At 54.0% G+C, this 27,179-nt stretch overlaps 1 protein-coding gene across 1 annotated transcript in view; it reads left to right on the top strand.

Moving 5' to 3' along the window:
* The first annotated feature begins 3,316 nt into the window (after positions 1-3,316).
* The window catches only part of GLI2 (GLI family zinc finger 2), a 63,635-nt gene continuing 39,772 nt past the window's right edge, over positions 3,317-27,179 (top strand). Inside the window, exon 1 of the mRNA XM_042954176.1 lies at positions 3,317-3,478. Coding sequence (XP_042810110.1) covers positions 3,420-3,478 — 59 coding nt within the window. The 5' untranslated portion in view covers positions 3,317-3,419. The remainder of the gene's footprint in view (positions 3,479-27,179) is intronic.

Raw genomic sequence — 27,179 nt, 5'->3', positions numbered from 1 at the left:
TTCCCCAATGTCCCATGGCCTGGCCCGCAGTCCCGATTTAAGAGAAAGCCACGTCCCGCCGTAAACCTCCACAGCCTGCACCCCAGTGATCGGGCAGAAAGAGAGCAGCCCCAGCTGCAGCAGAGCTCTGTGTCTTATGTCTCTTCCCAGAAGCCCCAGGGTCCTCCTTCCCATCACACACACACACACACACACACACACACACACACACACACACAGCAGCTGGCTTCAGCCTTGGCCCCACCTCCATTTCATGTTCACCTGGTAAACTACTATGAGCACTTCATTTCTGCAGATTTTATAGCTCTTTAGACCCGGGTGAAGTTGCATTAACCCTGAGCAGAACACTCCTAGATGGTGAGGTGGAGGGGAAGGTCTGGGCTCTGAGAGCATTAGGGGACCGCCTTCTGCTTCTGCAGGTGGCAGGATGAGGGAGGAAAGGAGCACACCCGGGTTTTGCAGGGTGGGGGTGGAGGGGGTGGCCGGTGGGAAGACTGGAGATTCTGGGGTAAATACAGCCTGGGGTACAGTGAAGACCAGGAATTGGTATCTGCAAAGTACTGAGAGCAGGGCCCAGTGCTGCATGAGCATTTGTTAAATATAATATGTACTCAAGGTGGGACCAGGAGAAGCCCCGGGATCACCCTCCCACCCAGCAACTGCCTCTGGCCATTCATTGTGTCTGAGCAGAGGGAAAAGCCCTCGACCAGCTGTCCAGCTGCCTTGGATTCTTTTCCGGGTTCTGTTGTTTACTATCCTTGTGACTTTGAGCGGAAGTGACCCCTTGCCTCCCATTTCCACATCTGTGAAATGGGCATAGCAGCCTATCCTGGCTGCCTCAGGGGGCTTTTGGGTATGCAGGGAAACATTCAGAAACACACAGGAGCAAAGTACTTTTATTTTATTACCAATACTATACTCTGGTCTGCCTGGCCACATTTAAAATAAAGAAACTTACAAAAAGCAAAAGGCCCTTTCCTGAACATCCGGGGAAGCGAACACGGCTTCCGTGTTCCGGGTCCCTGGGGGTTCAGGGAAGGCCGTCTGATCTCCCAGTCTGTAAGCAGGCCGGCACTGACCCCTCCGCCCTCCCCAGGTTTGCGGGGAGCTCTGAGCAACCTGTCCGACGCTGCACAGCTAGTAAAATAGTGTGTTCATAGTGGATCAGGGACTGTGGGGCTCCAAATGTTAGTGAGAATTGTCATCGGCAGTAGTATCATTTATGGAGTGTTTCCTGTATGCACAGGCACAGGGCTAAGCACTGCCCCTGCAGGAACCTTTTATGTTCATAGCAACCATAAAGGAGGTTACTGTTACCCATTCTCAGATGAACAAATGGTGACTCAGAGAAGGAGAGAAGCTCGCTTGATATCACGCAGCTGGTGAGCACCTGGTTTGCGCTCTGGATCTCTGACTCCCAGGGGCTCTGGCATCCTGTTACTGCCACCAGAGTCACACCCGGGGTCCAGCCTCACCTCTCAGGGGACATGGACTGGCCTAAGGGAACAGCATGGTCGCTCCAGCAATCTCCAGCCCCGGAAGTGAGGGCCCGACCCAGAGGGATGGGACCCCACGTCTGGTGTCCTGTCTGATGGCCATGTCCCCTCTGAGGCCAAGATTTGTGGAGTCTGTGTTTGGCAAATTGATTTAATCAGGGTGAGAAGATTTGCTTTCTTTGTTCCCAGTCCCCATGAAAGGTGTCAGGATTGGGGGATGATGAGGATAAATTTGATTATGTAAAAATTCAGGTTAAAATTTCAGGAGAGAAGTTTTCTTTTAGGAATTCATGGTGTTCGTGGGGTGCCTGGCTGGCTTAGGCGGTAGAGCACACAACTCTTGATCTCACGGTTGTGAGTTCGAGCCCCAACACTGGGTGTAGAGATTACTTAAAAATTAAAAGAAAATCTTAAAGAAAAGAATTCATGGTGTTCAACCCAACATCCATCAACAAATGAATGACAACCACATGGGGTACATCCATGCGATGGAATAGCATTCAGCCCTGAAAAAGGAAATCCTGACACCTGCTACACCAGAGGAACCTTGAGGACATTATACTAAGTGACCTAAGCCAGACAGAAAAGGACACATGCTGTAGGATTCCTTCTACTCCTATGAGGCATGTGGAGTAGTCAGATCATAGAGACGGGAAGGAGAAGATGGCTGCCAGGGGCTGGCGGGGAGGGAGAATGGTGAGTTAGTCTTTAATGGGAACAGGGTCTCCGCTGGGGAAGATGGAAATGTTCTGGAAATGGATGGTGGGCGTCCAACAATTTGAATGTATGAATGCCACTGAGCTGGACACGTAAAAATGGGTCAAAGGGTAAATATTATGTTACATATGCTTGACCACCACGAAAAGAGAACTCATAGCGCTTATAGTACAGTACCAGAATGCATTTGCACAGAAACTGTTAGCAGAGTTATGCATATATATTCATTACCGTGGGCTGGGCAGTCATCTGGCTTGTACGCGTATAAAACAAACCTGTCCCCATTTCTTGCATAGATTCGGCGATCCAGACTCAACACTCTCACTAGCCCATGGCCTTCAGCCTAAGAACTGACTGAGAAATCTCCCCTTCTTAGCCCTTTTCCCGGTCTACCTACTTTTTAAAGAGGCTTGTTTTCCTAAAGCCTATAATTATGTTTGCCTCCAGGGTACCCAGGAATTTTTTTTTTTTTAAGTAAGCAAAGAGCATCCTACAATTATCATGATGATTTGTTGAGGGCAGGCCAAGTGCAGACACAACCCTGGAAGCGATGTTCACGTGTTGGTGTTTGCGTCTTGGAGGCACCCACCAGCTCACTTGGGGTCAGTAATTAATACGAAGAGCTGGAGAATTTACAGGCCCACGTAGGTGTCCACTCTTTGCCGCCAGCAGGACGGGGGAGGCGGCTCGGTGGGATTGCGCCTTCCTGAGGCTGGCCGCAGCCAGGAGCGGGGCCCCGGCTTCACAGATGGTTCTAGGTAAACATTTCCAGCCAGGGTGACTGCAGCATCCGGATGCCGTCACCCGGGGCTGCCGGAGCCACACGCAGCCGAGGCCGAGATGGGCAGCAGCCCGTCGGCTCTGTCAGCCCTGATTTGTGGCTGAGCCTTAATCTCCCCGAGTTCAAAGAGCGCTTAGCTGCTTGTCTTTGTCAAGAGCGCGGTTGGGGATCTTTTATGTGAAAGATGTAGGATTCTCGGGCTGACTTTGATTATTTATTCATCCCCCTCCGTGGGTGTGTGATAGCCAGGGCACCGCGGAGCCCCCTGTCCTGGCTACTCTTGCTCTGAAATTCATTGAGCTTTAAAGCCCTTTGAAAATTGCTGTTTGAGGGAGGGGAAAAGTTTTTGAAGGACTGTTTCTCTCTCCCACTCCACAGTGCCACAACACCTTTTGCCACCGTTTCATGCTCCCTTACCGATTGACATGAGACACCAGGAGGGAAGGTACCATTATGAGCCCCACTCTGTCCACGGCGTGCACGGGTAAGTTCTGCCCTCCACCCTCCACCCCAGCATGTTGTCACCTGTCACCCGGGAGGCCAGCAGCCTCAGCCACCTGTCATGCCTCCGTCTGTCTTTCTGGATTTCCTGATCTGCACTGTCCTGAGCTGATGGCCACCTCTGCCACCCGGGAGGGCGATGAGCCGGGACCCTGCGCACATGTGTTGGTGGGATCCCTCTGGTTCCCTGAGAAGGAAGCCCTGCTTGGCTCACATGTCACCACCTCCAAGGCTGCAGGCTGTCCCGGTGTACCCATAGCACCTTGAGGCTCTGTGTGCACCCGCGCAGTGGGAACCCCCTCCAGGCCAGAGGTCCTTCATAAGTACCAGGACCTTAGTTATATGTTGTCGTAGGATAATACTTCATAGCACCCTTTTTTACACGTCTCAGTTTAGAATATTATAGAGTCACCCTGATGATAAGGACAAGCTCCGTGTTATATTTTGGGGCCTGTTCCCTCTCCCTGTTCTGAGATCCCCGGTAGAAGGGGCCTCACCCAGTGCCATCTCGCTAAACCTAATCCTGCCCCTCTTTATTCCTACCTGAGTCTTCGAAGCCACCAAGTTTTCTTGGTCTTTGTGACTCAAAGACTCAGCCCGGTGCTGCCGCATCCATTCTGCTTTCAGAGGAGAGGCTGGAACCTTCTCCCTACCCCCACATCTCTGCTGCTCCTCACACCTGTCTTGGAGGGAGCCTATTGCAAAGGGCCAACTGGTCCCGGGGCCCCTCTAGACCCAGCTACCTCACCCATCCATGCCAAGTCGATGTTCACAGTCCTAGGACACACAGCCCTGCCACAGTTCCCCATGCCCGGAATGCGCCCTCCTCCTGGGGCTCTGGGATCCCCCACACCGAGTGGGGGCCCTTCCCCCGGGATCATCTGTTTTCACACCTACCCCTGCCCCCAGCAGGCTCTGAGCTTCTGTCTCATTGTCCCATTGCCAGTGGCCTATACATAACAGGTGCTTGATCAATGTTTGCTGAGTGAGAGCACTCCCCACCCACCCACCCACCCACCCGCTGAAGACAAACCCTACTTCCTGCCTCTCCCAGCTCCTGTCTGAGTGAAGTCAGTGAACTCTTGCTGAGCCCGCCCCACCTTCAAAGCAAGCACTGTACCTGATCAGGAGGCTGGAGACTAAGAAGGTCCCAGCCCTCAGGCAGCTCCTGTTTCTGGGCACCCACTGTTGCCTCCCCAAGGCAGAGCCAATCTGGGACTTTTCTTTTCTTTAATGTATCTTTTACTTTGAAATAATTTCAAACATGTGAAAACAGTTGCAAAAATAGTACAAAGATTTCCATTATCCCCTCCACTGTTCACATCTTACGTGACCAAAAAGACTGATACAGTGTCATTGACTAACTTGTAAATCTTACCCACATTTCCTCAGTTTCCCTACTAATTTCTTTTTTTTTTTTTTCCTGTTCAGGATCCAGCCTTTGCATTTAGCAGTCAAACCTCCTTCAATCTGAGATAGTGGCTTAGTTTCTCTTGTCTTTCATGACCTTGACCCTCTCGAAGAGGACAGGCCAGTACAAAATGCGCAGATGTCCTCAATTTGGGACACTTGCGTGAAAGTTGCCTCATGATTAAATTCAGAATAGGGGCACTTGGGTGGCTCAGTCGGTTAAGCATCCGACTCTTGGTTTCAGCTCAGGTCATGATCTCACGGTTCCGTGAGTTCGAGCTGGGCATCAGGCTTTGTGATGACATTGTAGAGCCTGCTTGGGATTCTCTCTCTCCCTCTCTCTCTCTGCCCCTCCTGAGCTCATGCTTTCTTTGTCTCTCTCAAAAATGAATAAATAAACTTAAAAAAAAATCCAGAATAAGCATTTTGGGGTATAATACCTTAAAAGTGGTTCGGTGCTCCTTCCTAGTACATCATGCCATGCACATGATGGCAATACTTCTCGTCACGGGAGATGTTAATTTTTCTCATCACGGGAGATCACTTAGTTAACGTGAGGTCTGCTGGGTTTCTCTACTTTAAAGCTGGTCCTTTTGTAAGTAATAAGTATCTTGGGCGGGTGATGCTTGGATAATATGTAAATATCCTGTGTCTCATCATATCTTCACCCACTAACTTTAACATCCATGGACAGTTCTCAACAGAAACTAATTACTAGTGTTTGCCAAATGGTGATTTTCTATTTCCATCATTCCTTCCACATTTATCACCTGGAATTCTCCTGTAAGAAATAGTCCCTTCTCCCCTGTGTCTTTCTTTCTTTGGCTATTTACTTACACCAAATAAATGCCTGGATAGTCGTGTTACTCTGAGGTATATTCTGTTGTGGTCACTATTTTTGTGTGGTTGCAGCGACCACAGATTTGGACTTTGGGAGTCCCCTAGAGTCGTCTCCCGGGTCTTTCAAATACTGGAAATTTCTCATTTCGTGGCAGCGCGTGTCGCCGGTTCTCACTTGACTAGGGCCTGCTGCTGGTCCAGCTGGTAGGTGATGGGGCCCTTGCGGCCCTCTGCCCACCTCCCAGCCCCTCCAGCCGCAGGGGCTGAGACTACAGCTCTGGCGGCTAGCTTGTGGGGGATGCACACATTTGGAGCTAGTGAATCACCTGAAAATTGCTCAGTCGATAGCATCTGAGAACCGAAGGAGAATCAAGGAAGCTGAGTCCCTATTTGGGAGGGGATTGGAGTTGCTGACTTTCTGCTCTTGAGAAATACTGGGGCTCGTTCAGTGACATAGATCCTCGGAAAGCAGACCCACAGGGAAGTGTCCCCTGCAAGGGACCCGGTGCTGGTCAGAGACATGGGTGGTGCCGGTGGCTCCTTAGAGGCACAGCCCACGCAGGATTGCAGCACCGTGAGGTGACTATCTTGGCTCACATGTCCGCACAAACCTGGCGACCACAGCAGAGCTATAATAAGACCCCACCATTGACAACTGGCATTTCTCATAATAATTCCGACCTACTAAACAGGCTCTGTTATAAATATTTCATGTTCTCATCTCTCTTAATCCTCTCAACAGCCCTGTAAGACAGGCATTTCATACCATCCCATTTTACAGAAGAAACTGAGGCAGCACAGAGAGGTTAAATAACTAATCACCAGGGTCACCCACTTAGGGAGTGGGAGAGTTAGAAATCTAATTACAACCTCCTGACCCCAGGCCCTCAGCTGCACGCTGGGCTCTCTCCTGGGAGCACATAGATAAGCACTGGTCTCCTGGACAGGCCCAGCAGATTCCTTCTTGAAAGCACATAGAGCCCTTTGTTAGGGCACCACCCCCTCAGTCAGTGGTTCCCCAAACCTCTGGACCCGCAACATCAGCATCCTCTGTTAGGGATACGGATTCTCAGGCCCTAGGCCAGACTGCTGAGTCAGAGACTGGGGTAGGGCTCATGTTTGGGTTTAACATGCCCCCAAGCGATGCTTCTATGGGCCTCCGTCACTGAATGAGGGAGCCCTGAGGGAGCCCTCAGTGCTGTCCCCCTGGGGCTGATGGAGATCTAAGAGATGGTCCCTGAGTCTTCTCCAGGCTTTGTCATTCACCAGCCTTGGGTTGGACACAAGTCCTGTCCCCTCTCTGGGCCTGCTTCCTTCCCCGCCAGTGAAGGGCGCGGCATGGGCAGAACACCGGTAGAAGCAGAAAGCCTTAGTGGCAGGCAGCTGGGGAGGTCTGGCCAGGTCAGTGGGCCTGTGGAAATGGCCTTGTCACTCACTGGCCCAGATGACTCTTTCACCAGACTTGATACCTGAGGGGCAGTGAATTAGTCTCCTGTTGCTGCTATAACAGTTTACCCAGTGGCACAACACGATACTTATTCTCAGATAGTTCTGGAGGCCAGAAGTCTAAAGTAAATCAAGGTATTGGTAGGGCTGGTTCCTTCTGGAGACTCCAGAGGAGAATCTAGCTTCTTGACTTTCATAGTTTCTGAAGGCTCCCCGTGATCCTTAGCCGGTGACCCTTGCCTCTTGTCACATTGCCTTTTCTCCCCTGCTTCTGTCCTCACATTCTCTTCCTCTTCTATAATACTCTTCTCTCTCTGCCTCTCATAAAGATGCCAGTGAGGGCTTTTAGGGTCCCCCCCCCCCCCAGGTAATCCAAGATAATCTTCCTGTCTCAAGATCCTTAATTCTATAACATCTGCAAAGTCCTTTTTTCCCCTAGAAGGTCACAGTCACAGATGCCAGGGATTAGGGCCTGAATGTCTCTTGGGCTTATTTGGATCCCCAAACCCCCGTGGCCAGTATGGCATCACCCAGGAGAATATAACAAAAGGCGTCAGCCGTGTGTGCAGGGCCTCCGGGAGGCCAGGGTCTGCCAGGGAGGGAGTCAGGTATGCTATATCGGTTTCACCTTCCCCACTGCCCTGTGAGATGCAGCTGGTGAGCTTCAGAGGGGGGCATCGACTTCTTGCCAGTCGGCCCTGCGAGGTGGGCATGCTGTCCCCCTTCCCCAGCTAGGGAGGGGCTCTCCTGGTTACCACCCCAGTGACGGGCAGAAGCGCTGTGTTCCCAAAGCCCCGTGCCCTGCCAGGATGCGCTTTCGAGGGCTCCACATAATCCTCGGGACGGTCGGTCCCCACCCGGCCACACGGGGACACTGGCCAGTACTTTAGGGCTGGCCTGGGGCCCTGGGAAGTCCACCCCTTCCCTCTCCCCCACCGGTGCCTCAGGTGGGAAACAGGACGAAGCCTACACGAAAAAAATGGCCCCGGTGGCTCTGGCTTCTGTGATTAATGCGGTTGGAGCCTGGGGGAGCGCCCGATCCATCAAGCCCCTGCGGTAGCCCACGCCGCCTCTGCGGTGCTAAATGTGTCTAATTACACAAACGTTGCGCAGCAAATGAGGTGCGGTGTCGTCTCTTGTCTGCTGGGTGGGGGCCTCCGCCTACGGCTCCGCGCCGGGGCCGCTGCCCATTGGCTGTCCTGGGCCCCACAGTCCGGTGATTGGGCGCCTCGGGCGCACGCGCCCCGGGGACAGTGCTCCACCGCGCGTGCGCCGAACGTCCTCCCGCTAGACCAGGGAAGTGCTCTGCCACCGACCCTGCCAGCCCACCTGGCCTTGAACCCCAGCGCTGAACTCAGCCGACCAATCCGAATGGATTAACCTGAGTTTCTCCTTCTGTAATAGGCCATAATAATAGCACTTGCCCCACCTGAGGAGTTGTTTTGAGAATGAAATGGGGTCATATAAGTGAAACAGGCATTCAGTGGATGTTAACGGTGAATATTCTCACAGTTGCTATGTCCGTTTGCTTATTGAAGGGTGGGGGGTGTCATTGCAGGCCGAGGGACCTTGTGGCGGAGGTAGGCCATGACATGACCTTCAAAGAGGATTCTGTCTGGTGGCCGTGACATAAGAAGGTGGAAAATAGGACTGAAGAAGTACCACTGGGGATGGGGAGGCGTGGGGCCTTTTTTTCTCCCAGTTGAAAGTCTTTGGACTTTATCCCCTTGGCAACCAGGAGTGAGAGGGAAGGGTCAGATTTATTTCCAGGGTGCCTGTAGGAGCAGCTAGGGGATGGAGAGGAGAAGTGGGGGAACCCAGCAAAGGGACCTGCCAGAGCCTGTCATCGTGTCCCAGGCAGATGAGGAGCAGGGTCCAGGCTGACTGTCCTCCACTCCAACAGGCGGCTACAGAGGGGAGAGTGGGGTATAGGGTTCAGTGTGTGGAAACCCAGCCCGCACAGCCCAGCTGGACGGCCTCCTCCTCGATGCCTGCCCCCCACCCTGACACAGCCAACGTTCCCTGTCCCCTGGAGGTGCAAACCCACAGCAGGACTTGCACAGCTCCCTAATGCTCAAGTGGTTCTAGAAGAGTACCTGGCACTGTCAGTGGACTCTGTGGGCAGCATTTCTTTTCTTTTCTTCTTTTTATGTTTATTTACTCTTGAGACAGAGACAGAGCATGAGTGGGGGAGGGGCAAAGAGAGAGGGAGACACAGCATCTGAAGCAGGCTCCAGGCTCTGAGCTGTCAGCACAGAGCCCAAAGCAGGGCTCGAATTCACAAACTGTGAGATCAGGACTTGAGCCTAAGTTGAAAGCTTAACGGACTGAGCCACCCAGGTGCCCCTTGGGGCAACATGTCTTATCTGTATAAACCACAAGTGGTGCGGAGATAAATGGGCAGGGGGGTTGTTTCTGCTGGTCAGGTGGGGTTCTCTTGTGACCTCCCCTGACTTCCCCTTGGGAATATGATCCTGAGTGCCTGAGAGTCCATTCTCGAGAGCAAGAAGAAAAGGCCGGCCAATCAGTGGGGGCAAACATTGCCTGTAGACTTTCCATAGCCTTGTGACTGCTGGTGGGAAACGGGGGGGGGGGGGGGGGCTCTTTGGATCCCCTCCTGGCCCTTGCCCTTGGAAACAGGCTTGCTAGGCGTAGTGGGGACAGAGGCTGAGGCATGGCATGCAGGGCCCCCAGCTGGAGCTCCCCATTTGCCCCGTGTAAGCAGTCACACAAGCAGGAGTGTGGGAATCAGTGGGCCAGGATCAACCCGTGCCCTGTCGTGGAAGGGGTCAACCTTCCACTCCCCGTGTGGCTTATGGGGTCTTTCTCATCCCAGCCCAGCCATGGGGCGTCAGAGAGGACCGATTCCAGCTGCTTCCAGCCCAGGAGGGTACGCAGAGACCATCTCATCCCGCAGTTCTCAAACCTGGCTGCGAATCTGAACTCGGGTCTGTCTTAAAGATGCACATTCTTAGGCCCAAGCCTAGAAGTTCTGGTTCTTTTGGGCTAAAATGGGGACCGGGAATCTGTTTACAGACACCCACAGGCCAGCACTTGGGGACCGCCGCGAGCCACTCTGCTTATTTTATACCCAAGAAAACAGGCCCAGGGCTGTGTGTTGGCTTTCCAGAGTCCTAGAATCAGCAGGCTGTAGGCCTTTCCCTCTCAGTGATAACGGGTCCAAAGTACGAGGTGTTAAAAATCCCCCGGTTCCTTTTTATCGCCCATTCACAGATGCAGTCCCCATAAGTTGACCTAAATCTGTCCACGTTCTCGGCTTGCAGAAGGGGGTGAGCTTCTGGAACGAGGGCAGCTACATCTTCCCAACCATGAGAAGGACGGTCCCTTTCTCTCTCCTCGTGCCTGATTCCATACCTGACCTTTGACATCCGTGGTGATGGCTGAACCTGCAGCACCGGCCTAGGTTCTAGAGCTGACCACCACTAGTCACTGCCATCAGGGCCACTTGATCCTGAGCTGTAGTTGGTGAGCAGGGTTCCAGCGGTCACGGCCCAAGGCCACCCGTATAGATAAGGAGAGAGGAGGGGGGCGGTCTTGCTAGGGACAGATGGCTCTGGGGCTTTAGCTATCAATTCATGTGAAGTCAGCATGAGGGCCCAGGTAGTTTGAGAAAAGAGGAAACGCCAGCTGGTGGGTGCAAGGGCCTGTGCCTTCCACCATCATCTGCACACTTTGTCACACGTGCAAATTATCCAGAGACCCCCTGAGAGAGCTGTTAAGGATGTCTGAACCCACCTCGTCCTGGTGCCTGCATATTAATGGGGATGTTTAAGCCCCTCTGTTGGTGTACTTCACAACGTAGTTGCTTTGCTGTTGTTGGCCGAGCTCCTGAACTTTCTATTCTGGAGGGATTTGAAGATGGCTTTTTCCAAGGTCAGTGTTCCATAAAGACTGCACCAGCTCGTCGTGAGATTAATAAACATGCACACCTGCTTTGTTTGGGGCCCCTGACAGCCCTGTCCTCAGCCCGCCTCGAGGCAGTAATATTTTCTGGTTGGTTCACGGTTCACCAGGTTCACGGTTCACAGAGGACTGGCTTTGTGTTTCGCAAGGAACGTTCTCTTCCCTCAGCAAATGTGCGCACTTCTTTTCAGAGATTCGTGGAAGCAAGGAAGAGACTTTGGGAGGGCATATCTGCCTGGCTTCCGGGCTGAGATGCTGGGTGCGTCCACAGTTGCCCACCAGAGGCCTCGTCCTCCTCTTCACTGGGGTCCAAGTTGTCCTTTTATCTCTAGGGAGCACTCCTTAAAACCCGCTGTAACCAACCACTTCCTCCTCAGAGCAATGGGATGGCAGGTAGACGCAGAGCCCAGACAACTGTGGAGCTGGCCTCCCCTCATGGCTATCTGAGGGCCGAGTGGCTAATAAGTGTGGAGCCTTGGCTCAAGGTGATGTGAGTGACCCTTAGAGACCCCTCTGAGCAGCAGGTCACTGGGGGCAGGCTGACTGAGGTGCAGGGTCCAGCCCTCTGGATTTAACTGTCACCTGCTCCCTACAAGGAAAGCAACATTGTCACATTTGCTTGCTAAGTGGAGAAACTGAGGCACAGTGAGGTTGACCACTTTCTCTAGTGACATCCTCCTAGTAAGTAGCAAAGCTAGGACTGGAACCCGGGCAGTTTGACCCTAGAGGCCCCCTCTCTGCATGGACCTTTCTGCTAAAGACTCTCCCGGCTCTGAGAGCTTCAGATTCCCAGCTCCAGGAACGGGCTCTGCGGTGTGGGACAGACAGCTCATTTATAATGGAATCTGGCCTGTAAAAGTTTAATGAGGAGCGTGTCTGATAAGCCAGCCTGCTCTTTGATCTTTGCTGAACGCTGGCCCCTCGCAGAAGAGGAGCTGCCTGGCTCTGGGCTTTGGAGAGAGCCTGTGCGGTCAGCCCAGGGCAGGAGGGGCCCGGGAGTGAAAGGCATCTTGATGTGCAGAAAGGAGGCGGGTCTGCACTGGGGGAGGGCATATGCAAAGCAGGCATAGGGAAGGGCTTCCTGGTGGGAAAGTCCTGCAGGGTTGAGAGGTGGTCTTTCTGGTTCTCCTGTCCCACTGGGCCACCATCCTCTTGAGCATTGCGCACCCTACACCCCCAGGATTTGCGCAGGATGGGGTGGGGCCAGGGTTCAAATCCTGCCTATGCCACTTATACCCTTTATGTTTTTGGTCTGGCTGTTTAACTCTGTGAGCCTTGGTTTCCCCATCTCTAAAGTGGGGATCCAGGGACCCCTGGATGGTTCAGTCTGTTAAGCCTCCGACTTCGGCTTAGGTCATGATCTCACAGCTCGTGAGAGCCCCACGTCGGGCCCTGTGCTAACAGCCTAGAGCTTGCTTCGGTTTCTGTCTCCTTCTGTCTCTGCCCCTCCCCCACGCTCACTCCGTCTCGATAAATAAATAAATAAGTAAGTAAGTAAATAAATAAATAAATAAATAAAATGGGGATACAACAGCATCCCATGGGGTGGGCTTGAGGATTAGGTGGGTGGGTGTACGTAAAGCACATAGAACAGCCCCTGGTACATCGTGAGCTCCGGACAATGATTTGCCCTTTTCACCCTCGTGCTGATGCCGGAAGTAAAGCCACATTTCATCCCAGGTATTCTACTGGGTGCTGGGCAGATGTTATCATATCCAGTACCCCCAACACCTTGTAAGGTGAGTGATAGTCTCCCCATTTGGTGGAGCAGAAAAACAGATCCCAGAATGTAAGAGCTCCCCAAGATCATTCAGCTGGTATGTGAGATCTGACTCTCCATCCTGAGCCTTTCTCTATGCCAGGATTGTCCTTGGAGAGGAAGTAACATCTCGTTGCAGGTCTTAGGGCTACGGTGGGTTATCCCTGCTGGCAAAGATGGGAACAGAACAATAGTCAACCCAAAGGAATTAATCAGTAGGAATAAAAAATTTTTGTAATTTTTTTTTTTTTTTTTTTTTTGAGAGGGAGAGCACGCGCTCACAGGGAAGAGGCAGAGAGAGAGGGAGACACAGAATCTGAAGCAGCCTCCAAGCTCCAGGCTCTGAGCTGTCAGCACAGAGCCCGACTCAGGGCTCGAAACCACAAATTGTGAGATCACCACCTGAGCCGAAGTCGGACACTTAACTGATTGAGCCACCCGGGTGCCCCACTAGGAGTAAAATTTCAGTTTGTGGGATAGATTGGCCTTTGAGGTGGGATCCTCTCCCAGGGCACATGGTCGGGTTGCCCACTCTGGGTGGAAGCTGATGCCAGTACCCAGAATGCATTCATTCAGCCTAGCTCATTGCTGCTGGCTTTCCTGGAGGTCACTCCTGCTGGCCTTGGTCAACCACAGTTGGGGGGACTCGTGAGCAGTGCCCTGCCCCTGAGTCCCACTGCTCTCTGAGCGTCCAGCACTGTGGCCAGCATTGCTGTGTCACTTACTCGTCCTGGTGCCCATGGAGAAGAAGAGGTACACTGGGCACGGTGGGAGCCTTTTCTCCCATTCTCTCCTGCCAGGAGCTGCATTTCTGAGATGTGAACTTGACCCGCCCTGCCCAAGCAAGTAGAGTTTAGCTGTTGCCTAACTCAGGGGGGCGGGAAGGTCTGAGCGCTCATTCATCTGATGTCACCCACCCAAGGCTAGGATGTGCCAGCCTTGTGCCAGGTGTTGGGGATACAGGCCCAAGGAGACCCACTCTTGCTGCCCATATGCATCTCATGGTCTTGGAGGGGAAGGAGGAGAAATGGGGCAGTTACAGAGTCATGTACTAGAAAGGGGGTGGGAGCCCAGAACACTAAGAAACCAGGAATGGAAAGCATTTACCAGAAGGAAGGCATGGGCAGCCTGTCTGTCCGCAGCTCAGCCCTAGCCCCAGCCTGCCATGGGGCTCCAGGGCCTTCTTGGGGTTGCCCCTGTACCAATGAGGGCCTCCACTCCCAGGCAGACACAGATCCCAGTATGAAAGAGGTGGCCTTTTCAATGCACACACTAATGGACTCAAAATTGGGTAAAAATCAGCAGCACACCCACCTCTAAGAAGACTTTTTATCTAAACTATTTGGAATTATCCATCTAGTTTTGACAGGCATCCAGGAAAGGAAATTCCACACACCACTTTGGCAGGCCAGACCAGAGTTGAAGAATTCTCACTGTGGAGGAGGTTCCCTGCGTGTGAGCCACCCGCCATCAGGGACTTTTCTCGTGGCCTAAACCTAGACCCCTAGGGCAGTGTGATGAAACCCTCTTGCCCTCCACCCACGGCTCCCCTTCTAGCCCCCTGGCATTTGCCCTGTGGTATGACAGTCCCCATAAAGCCGTGACGTTCTGGAAGATTCCGCTCAGACTGCGCTCAGTCTGGCTGTTCTTACAGACAAAGGCCTCACATACGCAGAGGTTAACCAGCACAGGTCACCTGGAGAGGACCTAATCCGGGCCTCTTCCCGGGGGCCAGCTGTGTTCCTGCCCCACCCCCATCCCCCACACATGGCTCAAATCCAAGGCCTCTCCCGCCACCCCCTCCCCAGCTCTGTCTAAGTCATCACTTGGCTACGAAAAGTCTCCTTGATACTTGCCTCTTGTCTTTTATCTTTTTGGTGTTTAAGTTTGAAAAAGCTGATAACCTTCCTATCCTTCTGTTCCAAGGGAGCGGGGGGGAATGTGATAAAGGGTGGGCAATCGAATTAACCCCTGTTGCCTGCGTGGCTAGATCTTAACCAAGTCCATGTGTATGGCCTCCTTTGTCGGTGCAGTTTTATAACCTAATTTCCCTACCAAAACATCAGTGTTTACTTAGTAAGAAATCTGCTCTTTGTCAGCTGAAAACAGTGATTTCTTTATTACAGCTCTGTGTAGGGAGTGACAGCTGAAAGCCGGCGGCTTGGCTAGGTCTGGTGGAGTGTGCGGGTCTGGGAACGGGGTGAGTGGAGGGTTGAACGGATCGCATGCGTATGAAGACGTATGTCGGCCGCAGAGCAGGCCTGTCGGACGGGCTGGGGCGGGCCAGGAGGGAGCCTGGGCAGTAGACAGACGGAGCAGCCAAGATGAGCCCACTGGGTGACAGGGAGACAACCACCGGGCCCCCAGAGGCTTCCCAGCAGCCCACACAAGTTCACGACCAGCCCTGCGGTCTCTCAGCTCCCCACCACAGAGCCCCCGTCCACTCAGCCAACTTCTAACCAGAAGCCAACCATCCTCTTTAAGATTTAAGCTTATTAAATATTGAAGACATACAAAAGGACAAGCAAAAGCATGGTTAAGATATAAAAGAGTAGGGGTGCCTGGGTGGTTCAGTCGGTCGAGTGTCTGACTCTTGATTTCAGCTCAGGTCATGATTCCAGGGTCGTGGGAGGGAGCCTTGTGTCGGGCTCCACACTGAGCATGGAGCCTGCTTAACATTCTGTCTCTCTCTCTCTCTCTCTCTCTCTCTCTCTCTCTCTCTTTCTGTCTCTTTCTGTCTCTCTCTCTCCCTCTGCCCTTCCGGCCCCCAGCTCTCTCTGTGGGAAAAAAAAAAAAGATACAAAGAGTAGGAATATCATACATGTCGTTCCCTGCCCAGGCGAGGGACTGGGGACACGCCAGCACCTTTAAGGTCCTTATGTGCCCCTCCGCTGCCCTGACCCAGGCACCCTCACTTCCACCACTCAGATTTATCATCCCCTTGCATCCATGATGGTTCCACTCTATGTCTGATTCCCCTAACAACACATCGTTTAGTTTTGCTTTGCATGCTTGATGTAAACAGAATCATTGCAAGTGTATTCGCTGGGAACCTACTTTCACGGGTCAAATTATGTTCCAGAGATTCACCCGTTAATGCATGGAGCTCTTGGGTGGTGAATTCTCATGACTCTGAAGCAGTCTGTATTGACAGGCATCCGGGATGTGTCTTTGTTTTTGCAACTTCAAACATCATCGCGGTGAACGCGCCTGTACCATCCTCTGGGCCCCATGTATGGCTGGCTGTTCTTTAGAATAAATGTGTGTCTGGGAATGAAATTGCTGAGTCATGGGGTGTTCACGTGTTAACGCTGGATGTTGCCAGACTTTTTCTGGGAGGTTTCGCCTCCAACAGGGTTTGAGAGCTCGGCTTGCTCCACATCCTTGTTAGCAGGGTAATGTCAGCAACATTTAATTTTTTTGCCACAATTTTGGTGTCTCCTGTGATTTGGATTTTCTATTTTCCTTATTACTGGTGAAGCTGAGCATCCTTTCGTCTGTTTATCGGCCAATAACGTTTCCTTCTTGTGAAGTGCCTGTTGAGCTGTTTTGCTCATTTCTGTATGGAGGTGCCTTTTTTCATATTGATGTGAATAAGCATTGTATATAGTAAGGCCACTCATTGCATAATTAGTTATCGGTGTTGCAAATATCCTCTCTCAGTTTGTGCTTGTTCTTTTCAATCCCATGATGAGGTGTCTGCACGAAGGGAAGTTCCTTTTATAACCCAAGTCAGGTGATTGACTTGGGAACCCAACTCAGGTTCCCAACGACCACACTTCCTGGTTCCCCACACATTCTCCTCCCACCCAGCTGTGTGGTCTGACTTTCAGCTCCGGGTCTCTGGTAGCTATTTCCCGATACGACCTGCTCTTTGTTCAGTTATTCTCCTGCCTCGGAACCCCAGGTCTGCGCCACTCACTGCCTCCTTTCCGTTTCTCTGTAAGAATTGAGGCCCAGTTTCAGGTGCCACCTCCTGCAGGAAGCCATCTCAGATGGCCCCAGCAGAATGAGTAAATTCTTTCCCTCCCACCCCCTTTCTGTTCCAGTACTTTGTATACTGTTGGTAGGCTACAGTTAGTGTCCACTCTCCTCTGCGACCCCAGAGGTCCCAGTGTGGTGATTCTGTCAAGGCGCTGAAGTAGACTGCAGGCTTAGGGGGCTGTAATTTCCCAAACTCATGGCTGGATCCCCAGGTTCATCACCCTAACGGCTGGTCATCAACATAGCCTCATGGGGACTCACACTTCTCTGCTGAGATCTGTGCAAGCATGGGTTCAAGGTGAACCTTGGGAATGTCAGAGTTGACCAGACACCCCTGGTGCAGCACTTGTCAGGCAAGTTTCTTGTTTCCTCGGTGTGGGATGCTGGCCGAGTCTTCCTCGGTTCCCCCAGCTCCCCAGCCAGTGCCCTCAGAGGCCCACACTCAGCGAACATCGGCCGACAGAGGGACTAACGCATGAACCCACGAACAAATCACTGAATGGCTGGATGCTGTGGTCCCAGGCCCTGTTTACAGTTATCCTTTCTGCTGATTTATAGAGCTTCCCCACATGGGCAGAGGGCAGCCCAGGTGCAGGGGAACATGCAGATTTTCACAGAAAATGAACTGGGCTCTGATTTGGAGAGGGGCAGTTCCCCAGGGCTTTCCCAAAGAATGTCAGTTTGCATCTCTTTACCCTTGCAAACCCCCTGGGTATATATTCTGAATGGGACCTGATTTCTGGAACTTTTAAAATTCCTATATGGAAAGCGCCAGAAGCAAGCTTGCCAGTGTGCACTCTCACATACCCCGAATGAACCAAACAAACAGAAGACCAAGAAACAACAAAAACCCTTGCAGGAGAGATTGAAGTCCACCCAGAGGAGCTCATCGGCCATCTATCTGCTATCAGGCATAGGGCCGTGAGCCTTGACACATGCCTGCCCTCCTCACCCAGTCCTGGTGCTAAGGAGCCCTGGCTCGAGGAGGCTCAGAGCAGGAAGACCAGCTTTGGGGTATTCGTTGGCCTTCTAGCAGATCAGTGGGCCCAAGGCCAGCTGCCTAGTGTTTCCCAGAAAGTGGGTGCCTGGCCCTGAGCGGCTCGGCAACGGCAGAGGGGTCACAGCCTCCCTACCCTGAGCCCTCTGACTCCACCCATGGCCCTGTGATCCTGGTGGGTGGCAGCCTCTTAGCCCAAAGGCGGGATGAGTACATTCGAGCCAGCGGTCTCCGGGGCGGGAGGGGCTGGCATGTCAGGGCTACGTGCAGGGCGCGTTCAGCTATGGGGAGCCAGTGACCGTGTAATCCGGGTGGCAGGCAGGAAGGCACGCTGCGGAGCCCTGTGAGCGTGCTCAGATGCCCTCCCAGCGTGGAGGGGAGTTTCCCCTTCCTCCCCAGCTTGCTGCCAACAGAGCGCCCACGGGGGGCCAGGCCACTCCAGCCCTCTCTGAGGGCTGAACAGTCTCGGAAGACAGGTGACGGTAATAGTGACGGTGATGTCAGGACCTCCCATGGGCCTACTCCACACCAGCACAATATGCTTTACATACTGTCTTGGCTCCCAGCAAGCTGCCGCAAACTCAGTGGCTTAAAACAACAGAAATGGATTCCCTCGCGGTTTTGGAGATCAAGAGTCCAAAGTCATTATCACTGGGCTGAAATCAAGGCGTTGGCAGGGCCGTGCTGCCTCCGTAGGCTCTAGGGGAGGATTTATCCTTGCCTCCTCCAGCCTCTGCAAGGCCACCAGTGTTCCTTGGCTTGTGGCCGCATCCCTCCAGCCTGTGCCCCCCGTGATTACACTGCCTCCTTCTCTTCTGCGTCCCTCTGCCTCTCTCTATTCTAAGGACACTTGCTCTGGCATTTAGGACCCCCCTGATAATCCATAATGTCCCCTTACCTTAATCACACCTGCCAAGCCTTTTTTTGTTGCCAATACAGTGATATTAGCAAGGGATGAGGAAGGACATAGATGCATCTTTGAGAGACAAGGTCAGCCCCCCATGCTCACCTGCCCTCTGCTTCCCACCACGTATTTGTAAGAGTGCCATTGCGGTCGCTGTTTATAGATGAGCACACAGGTTCAGAGAGGTGCCTGAACTGCTCCAAGCCACACAGCTAGGAGTGAGCTGAGCTGGAATCCGGGCCTTCTGCCTCAATGCCTATGCCATTCACTGGACACACTCACTCTCTGCTTCATTCATTCATTCATTCATTCACGCAGCAGCCACATGTTAAGCATGCTGTCCGAACCCCGGTGGGCACGGGAAGGGGTGCTGGGGAAGCAAGTGAGCAGGAGTGGACCTGAGCTTGCTCCCTGGCTGCCCATCCAAGGCAGGGGACAGGCCCTGAGGGGCTCACTGCAGGTGCCCAGTACTCGGCCAGGATGGACGTACTCAGGGTCCGGGGAAGGAGCTGTCCTCCACAGGAGTGTCTCATGAGGGCCCTGACCTCCATGTGGAGCTAGGAGGCTTCTTGAACAAGGGGGCCCTGAGCTGGACCCTTGGAGGGAGAGGTTGGAGGTTAGCTGGGGACAGAGGCAGGGCACGACTGGAGTAGCAGGTGTGACACGGGCCCAGAACCAGAGCGGAAGCACAGGGAGGGTGGACAGAAGAGGCAGGTGCGTGACCACACAGGATCTCTCCTGCTGCTACCACAGCTTTCAGTCACCCTGAGAAGCAGGCCAGAGCTGAGGTTCGTAGGCCTGCAGCCCCAAGTGACCAGACCTCTCCTTCCTCAACCTCAGCAAAGGCCCCTAGAGTGGGCTGTGGCTGTGACCCCTAACACCGGGTCCCGGGGTTCCAGTCCAGCTGTGCCGCTGACCTCACCATAGCTGTGCCACTGCTGCTTTGGGTCTCAGTAGCGCTGTCGGTGAAATGGGACACAAAGCGTCCATCCCTGCCTGTTTCTGGCCCGACTGACCTGCCACAGGGAAAGGTCCATCAGGAGCCTCTCTGGGTTGCCAAGGGTCCTTCCTGCTGGCTCCTGGCCCCCACATGAGAGAGTTTGCCCCAGTGGCTCCTGCTGAGTCTGAGTGAGTCAGCATCCCTCAGCTCTGCATTGTTCTGCTTCTCCAAACAGCACCGTGGGTGGGGTACGGGTGCCCCATCCCTGCACTTCTGCCCCTCCTCCCACCGCAGTAAGGAGCGCGTTGGTACCTGCCCCTGCACCCTGGCTCAGGCTGTGCTGTGGGTCAGATGCCCTCCCTATCCCTGCCATCAAACAGAGTCCTACTCACCCCTGCAGCCCCACGGGAGCCATATACCCTTCGGGGGCACATCCCCATCCTACCAGCTCCCAGGGATGGTGCCCATACCCAAGCATGCAGGCATGCTGACTCGGGCCCAGCCACTTTGGTGCTGAGCCGTGTGTGGCTGTGTGGGGGTCTCATCGCCTTGGCCTTGCCTTCTCTCTCCCTCCAAAATTCTTGAGCCAGCACATGGGGAGGGGCCCAGGACTTGTTGGAAGATGGCACTGGGTCCACTCCGTTCTCTGAGCGTCTTCCCTTTGCTCATCTGTTAAATCTGTAAAAACATGTGGTGAGCACGGGGTGGGCATCTCCGAGGCACGCGGGGATGCACTGCACACTTCGCTTACGGAGCTCATTCCACGCCACAGCCGCCCTCGGGCAGGCCCCAGTGCCCCATTCCCTACAGGCAAGGTTGTGGAGGCTCGGGGCAGAGGGCACAGCCAAGGTCCGCAGTAAGCGGCAGGGCTATAATTCAGACCCAGAAAGCCCAGGTCCCACCTGCAAGTGTGGGCCACTCCCCTCAGCCTGCACCCCACCCCAGCTGGGGTCGGCTCGAGGACCAGCTGAGGCAATGTCTGCAAAGAGACACCAAGCTGAACTTGTCGAGGGCGGACGGCTGAGGCGGAAGCTTGCCTTTGGGTGGACCTCCGGGCAACGCGCCAAGCCTGACCTCGCAGAGTCAGAAAGGCCTAGTTTCCACTCCGCTCGGCCACTTAGAGTTCTGCAGCCTCGGGCAAGTCTGGTTAACCCCCCTTGGTCCTTGGTTGCCTTCTGTTTAAAATGGAGGTAATACAAGCTGCCTTGCAGAGTTGCCGGATGTATTGCGTGCAGCCGGTGTTCCGCCAAGGCTGACCCCCCCGTCTGCCGCGACTTCCCCACAGCAGCGGCAGGTTAGGGCCACGACGGCAGCCGTCCAGCTAGGTCTCCGCTTCCTTTCCCCGTTCTTATTCCTCTTCACGCCCGGCCACCACTCTGGTCTTTGGACCTGACCCAGAAGCCTTGTCCAGCGGCATCACCAGGCCCCCTCCTGGTAGAGGGGGAAGGGAAGAGGGTGGAGGAGAGACCCTGCTCAGGAGACGCCCTGTCCCGGTCCTCCCTGCAGCTTCCAGGAGGAGCCAGGCCGGCCGTCCTGACCAGCGCCGACACTGGGAGGGCAGGAGTCAACTGCCATAGGATAGGCCCCCCCAGAGGCTGGGCCCCACTGCAGGCCACTGCCACCCATCGCCAACAGGTGCCCACACACCCACATACACGCACACGCATGCACGTGGAGGCAGGGAGGCAGTTACTGTTCCTCTTACCCAGAGTCCCCTGTTTGTGCCTCATGCCCACACGTCAGCACCCCCCATGCTCACCTGCCCTCTGCTTCCCACCACGTATTTGTAAGAGCGCCATTGCGATCGCTGTTTATAGATGAGCACACAGGTTCAGAGAGGTGCCTGAACTGCTCCAAGCCACACAGCTAGGAGTGAGCCTCAGCGGCCCTGGGCGGGACACCTACCACCCTGTCCTTCAGTCCTGCAGGCGGGAGGGTGGACAGGCCCGAGGAATTAGGGCTCCGATCTGCGTTGCAGGATGCTGGGCCCAGGATCACTCTGGGCCAGGAGAGGCAGTGTTAGTCAAAGCTGGCCTTGGCTGTTGCCTATGATAGAAAAACTTAGCTCAAACTGGCTTAAACGAACAAACAAGCGCATAGGGTGAGGTAACTGAAAAGGCCAACGCTACTAACTTCTGGCGAGGCTGGATCTGCACCAGGAGCTCCGTTCAAGAACCTGGTACCACATCTTCCAGCTCTGACACTCGGTGTATCGTCTTCATGTTTGGCCTCTCCCCTCACGGTCCCTGGCAGTTCCGTGCTTGCACCCTACCTGCAGAGCCACGCTTGTGGACAGAGAACCCTTATCCCCAAAGATTCCGGCCACCACTTCTAGCTTAAGCTTCTGCCCGTCTCTGAAACGATCACCGTACATGGGAATGTGGAATGCTCTGATCAGCTGAGCTCAGGTCACATGGCCCCCGCCCCCAGGAGAAAAAGCAGAGTGGGTCCAGTGGGTCCAGTACAGATCCAGCCCAAAGTGCTCTGTTCCTCCATCAAGGCGTAGCCTTCGCTCACACAGATCCTTATACTCTAGCCTTTCTTTGCACGTGCTGCTTCCTTTATTTGTAATGCACTTCCTCACGAATTCCTACTGACCCTTCAGAACCCCTCGCAAATGTCACCTCCTCTGAGAAGCCTTCCCTTACGCTTACGTGCAGAGTTAGATAATGTTTTCCTCTGCTGGAGCCTTTATCAGATTGCCTGATGCTTACCCGATTTGGGGGTCTGCCTCTTCCACTTGGGTTCCTGGCTCCCTATAGGTCCTGGGCACAGAGCGAGTGCCCAGGTCCATTTTGTCGGGGATGTGAGCAAATGCACAAAGGAACAAATGGTAGAATCAGGCTCAGGTGAGCTCAGAGTTGGACTGCAGGGGACAAGGCAATGCTTAAGAGCAGTGTCCAAACTGAGCAACTTACAGTCCAGTTGATGTCGGCCTGCAAGGCCACCTCCTTGAGTCTCTGCCCAGTTGCCAGAATTCAAGGCCTGGACAGGCCATCACTGAGACCTGGGTTGGGCCCCCATGGCCAATGGCATAGAAATGGAAGAAGAAAGGGAAGTTGTGGCTGGGGGTCAGCCTTAAGTGCTGGGTCAGATTTCATCAACAGACGTCTGTCCTGGTGTCAGCTCACAAATGCTGGTAAGCACCCGGCAGGCATGGAACCTTCAGTTGGGCCCCGGGACGGGACCAAGAGACCCCGGGTCCCTGAAGGACCTGCCTAGAAAGTTGGTGGTATTGATGTGGTTTCGGAAGCTCCCTGCTCCCCCACACGCATTAATAATGTTTGGAATTCTGCCATTTGAGATTCGTTCCCTTGGCTTTATTTGGTCTGTCAAAATGGCAATCTTTTGGAACCTTTGTGCCCCTGGATCCTTATCGGTCATTCACAACACAGTGCAAGGGAGAGGTTCTGGCTCCTTCCTGAGAGCTGGATTGGATTGTGCATGGTGATGGAGTGGAAACAAAGACAGAAAAAGAAGCTGACGCAGAGTGGGGAGGAAGATGTCCTGCTCTCGTGTTGCCCCTCTCTGATCCTGCACCCACCTGAGCCCTGCTCACAAGAAACCACAGTCATCAAGAGCACCCGTTTCTCTCCCGAGGGGATGGGCACAGCACAAGCGTGGGCCCAGCGCACCTCGGTTGGTTGTGGTTCTACTATCTGCAATCTGAGTGACCTTGGGCAAGAGACCTTGCCTTCCTGGGTGTTTCTCATCTGTAAAATGGGCATGAAGTGCCTTCTTGGTGAATTTTTTACTGGGATTAAAAAAGGAACTACGTGCACGATGTCCTTTGACAGCTGGCATGCAGTCACCCCTATCTTGAGGAGCTGTCAGGTGAGGGCACAGCAAAGTGTCACCGTACAGAGGGGACATCTGGGGAGCCTTCCCAGAGGAGGCGTCTGGACAGTCATCCACAGCTGTGTTGGCTGATGGGCCTCTTGTTCTGGATTCTGGGTGCCCAGGTCAGTAGTTGCTCCCTACCCCAAGAGGACTTGTTGCAGAGAAGGGAAGGGTAGAGAGTTAATGCCTGCTAACCCCCTGCCATGCACCTAGCACTGGTCTTTGTGTGCCATTCTGGGAGGCACCGGGAAGGGGCGGCATGCTGGCTGAGGCCCCCCAGCTAGGTGGGAAAGGTCAAGGTTAGCAAGAGAAAACCAGTGCTTTGGAAGGCCCAAGCAGTGCCCAGGTGCCGGTCCTGCCCCACTGCTTCCTGGCCCCTCGGTCCCCTCAAACAGCTTCCAGAATCCAGCCCTGCTCCTCATGTAAAGGAAGAACATTTGGTTGTGCCTGCGCTAGAGCTCTGCTGGCCTAGATCCCACGGCCTCCAGGCCAAGAGTGACAGCACTCCCGGCACTGGGAAGAGCACAGGGTTGTTCTGTGTGCCCTTGAATCAGCCCTCTGAGCTGACCTGTCTCACGAGCACACCCTGTGAAAACTGCATTGTGGGGGGGGGGGGGGCGGGGAGCGGGGAGGAGGGTGGGCAGTGGCCTCTCTCAGCTCCCCTCCCTGTCACACCAGAAAAATGGGTCCTTGACAGTGTTCTCTGTGGGCGTGGGCGGCCCCTGGGATGAGGGGAGCACTATCCTGGGAGCGAGGAGGACTTGGTAGAGTCTTAGCCTGCATCTCTCTGGCCACACAGCATGGAGGGTGACTTCCCCTCTGGGCCCAGAGTCCTCATGAGCTCCCTGTTCCCTTGAGGGCCGCAGAGGTCACTGTCCCCTGAGGGGTGGTACAGAGGTGTGAAGACATGTCCCTGTTCCAGGGGGGGACTCAGGCCCCACCCACCACCTCCAAGCCCAACTGCTAGGTTGGGTTGGATTCCAGCCCCTGCCAGGGCAGGGTAGCCCCCCAGGGGTGCGCTTGTTACCATGACAACACCTCTCTCCAGCCTCTTGCTTGGGAGACACTCATCTGGTCAGTGGAATGGGGTCACCTCGGACAGACTGGGGCTGCCGTGTGCCCTAAACGTGTTCCTTTAAATCCCCATGTAGTCACTGGTTTGTCTCTTGAGGCCTCAGCTGTTGTCACTATGCCCTACAAGGAGACCCTGGTGCCAGGGAGGCTTGGACAGGCCACTAAGGCCACCGGCTTCCATGACATAGGCTGCTGTGACCTCAACCCTGGCCAGCGTCCTGCAGACCTTGGGAAACTCGTGTGTTTCGGGGGTAGGGGGCGGGGAGGAAGGACAAAGGGGTCTGAGGACAAGAGGTGCCTCACACTGTTCTCCAGAACACCCTGCGTTGACTGAAGTGGGCTCAGCCTTCCAGAATGTTTACCCTTCAATCCCAGATCTGTGCTCAGGAGTCAGAGGTCTCCTCCCTGCCCCGCAGGCCCAGCCCACAGGTGTTATTCTCCGAGTATGGTCTTCATAGGACACCTGTCCTGTCGCGGGAGTGTGAGTGTCCATCCTGCCCCGGTCACCATGCCTGAGGCAGCAAGACTGGCCCTTAGCAAGAGGACGAATTAAGTCTGGTTCTCTTTCCTCCCCACCCTTGGACACATAGCACCCCTGCCTAGAGCAAAGACGTCTCTTAAGCTCCTTGTTCTTAATGCAGGTCACTCACAGGTGGACTGGGCTGGGCAGGCAGCCTGTGAGGGAGAGCAGCTTGAGGCCGTGACTCGTGACTTATCCCGGAGACTCCCTTCTGCCGAGCTCAGGGCCTGGCAGTCATACTTGTAGCCGTGACTGAAATGCCTCTGGGATGCTAGTTCCCTGCCTGGTGCTAGTGTATAGAGGGACCTCAGATGGAACCCCGTTACCTGGGAGATGGGCCCGTTAACCCAAGACCAGCAGCAGGCACCCCAGGGGTAGCAGGGAGGAAGGAGCAGAGAGCTCACGCCTGGGTGAGGGGCTTTAGGGAAGGTGTCCCCGAAGCAGTTCCCTCCCCTGGGCTTACAAGGTAGAGAAGGGATTTGCCTTATAAGGTGCAGGAGGGCATCGGAGGCCAAGAATCGGTGTGGGCAGAAGCACACCAGTGTGAATGTGGCCTGGCAGGTTCGTCGGGTCTGCGAGTCCAGTGCAATCACATCTGCAAAAGCTAGAAAACGATGTAGCAGAATGCTTAGGTCCTCCCAGCGGGGAGTTTGTGAAACCCAGATGTTAAGACATCTGGATGTCACCTGCTTGGGTCCCGGTGTGCACGGTGTCGCAGGCACGGTTTTCGGGCACTGTTAAACACAAGCAGTAATTATCTGTGGTTCGCTGCAGCCAGTGGACAGACCATCCCCGCTCTGAAGTAACCAATCCTAACAATGCCCTTGCCCACATCCAAGGCCAATCCCATGGGGGAGGTTTTTACAGCCTCCGGGGCACACCTGGGTTTTGCCCTCCAAGTGTGGCACTGATGCTGTGACAACAGCTCTCGTTTACCAGCTGACGGCTGTGTCTCAGGGACCGTTTGGGGGACTTTCATCCTTAGGGCAGCCTCATGAAAAAGGCATTATTATCTCCGTATTCCAGTGGAGGAAATTGAGGCTTGCAGAGGTTAAATCGCTTGCTCGTGTGACTGAGCTGATAATGGCTGAGATCCTAACGCGGGTTCGTCTGCTGCTAACACATATTCTTTTCTTTGCGCTGTGTCGGATCACAGGGAGACCCCACGTTCTGAAAAAGTGGAAATTGTATCTTGGTAAATTTGGTCACCCGTGACTCAGCTGTGGTTTCATAGCTACTTCTCTTCTAAAGCCTGATTTTTCTTTAATGGGCAAGTCTTGGGGTAGATGACCTCAGATCACCCCTGCAGCCAGCATGCGAACAACCGCCTAGAAACTCCAAGTGAGCAGCAGGCCTAGTGGAAAGACCCCGTCCTTGTGTCGAGTGGAGTCAGTGCCCCCTGGAGGACTGAGCAGGGGACATGGAGGTGGCCTTGGCCATGCCAGCCGGGCCACAGGGACCAGGCCAAGTGCATGCCTCACCTTTGGTGGGCACCCAAGAAGTGAGGCTGTTAGCATTAAAAGGAATTCCAAAAGGGGCACCTGGGTGGCTCAGTTGGCTAAACATCCAGCTCTTGATTTCAGCTCAAGTCACCATCTCACAGTTCATGGGTTCAAGCCCCACGTCGGGTTGCATGCTGAGAGTGCAAAGCCTGTTTGGATCTTCTCTCTCTCCCTCTCTTCCTGTCCCTCTACCCCCTCCCAAAATAAATAAATAAACATTAAAAAAAATCCGTGTAAGGAGAACTAAAAGGATATTGCAGAATTTTAGTTGCAGCTCAACATTCCAGAACTCTTCTTGAACCCTGCTCTGCTCCTTCGCAATTAATCCTGTGGCTGGGTGCTCCACAGCAGCAACTACCCCTCTAAACCAAAGTTCTCTACTTTCAGGGCATCTCCCGATTCCTCCCTTTCTCTCAATTCTGTTAGGAACGTGAGCTCTTTGGGGCGCCTGGCTGGCTCTTGATCGTGCAAGTCTTGATCTCGGGGTTGTGAGTGTGAACCCCATGTTGGATGTAGAGATTCCTTAAAACTAAAATCTTTAGGG

Source organism: Panthera leo, chromosome C1 (genome assembly GCF_018350215.1).
Source record: "Panthera leo isolate Ple1 chromosome C1, P.leo_Ple1_pat1.1, whole genome shotgun sequence".
Lineage (NCBI taxonomy): Eukaryota > Metazoa > Chordata > Mammalia > Carnivora > Felidae > Panthera > Panthera leo.
This window is presented reverse-complemented; position numbering and strand designations above follow the sequence as displayed.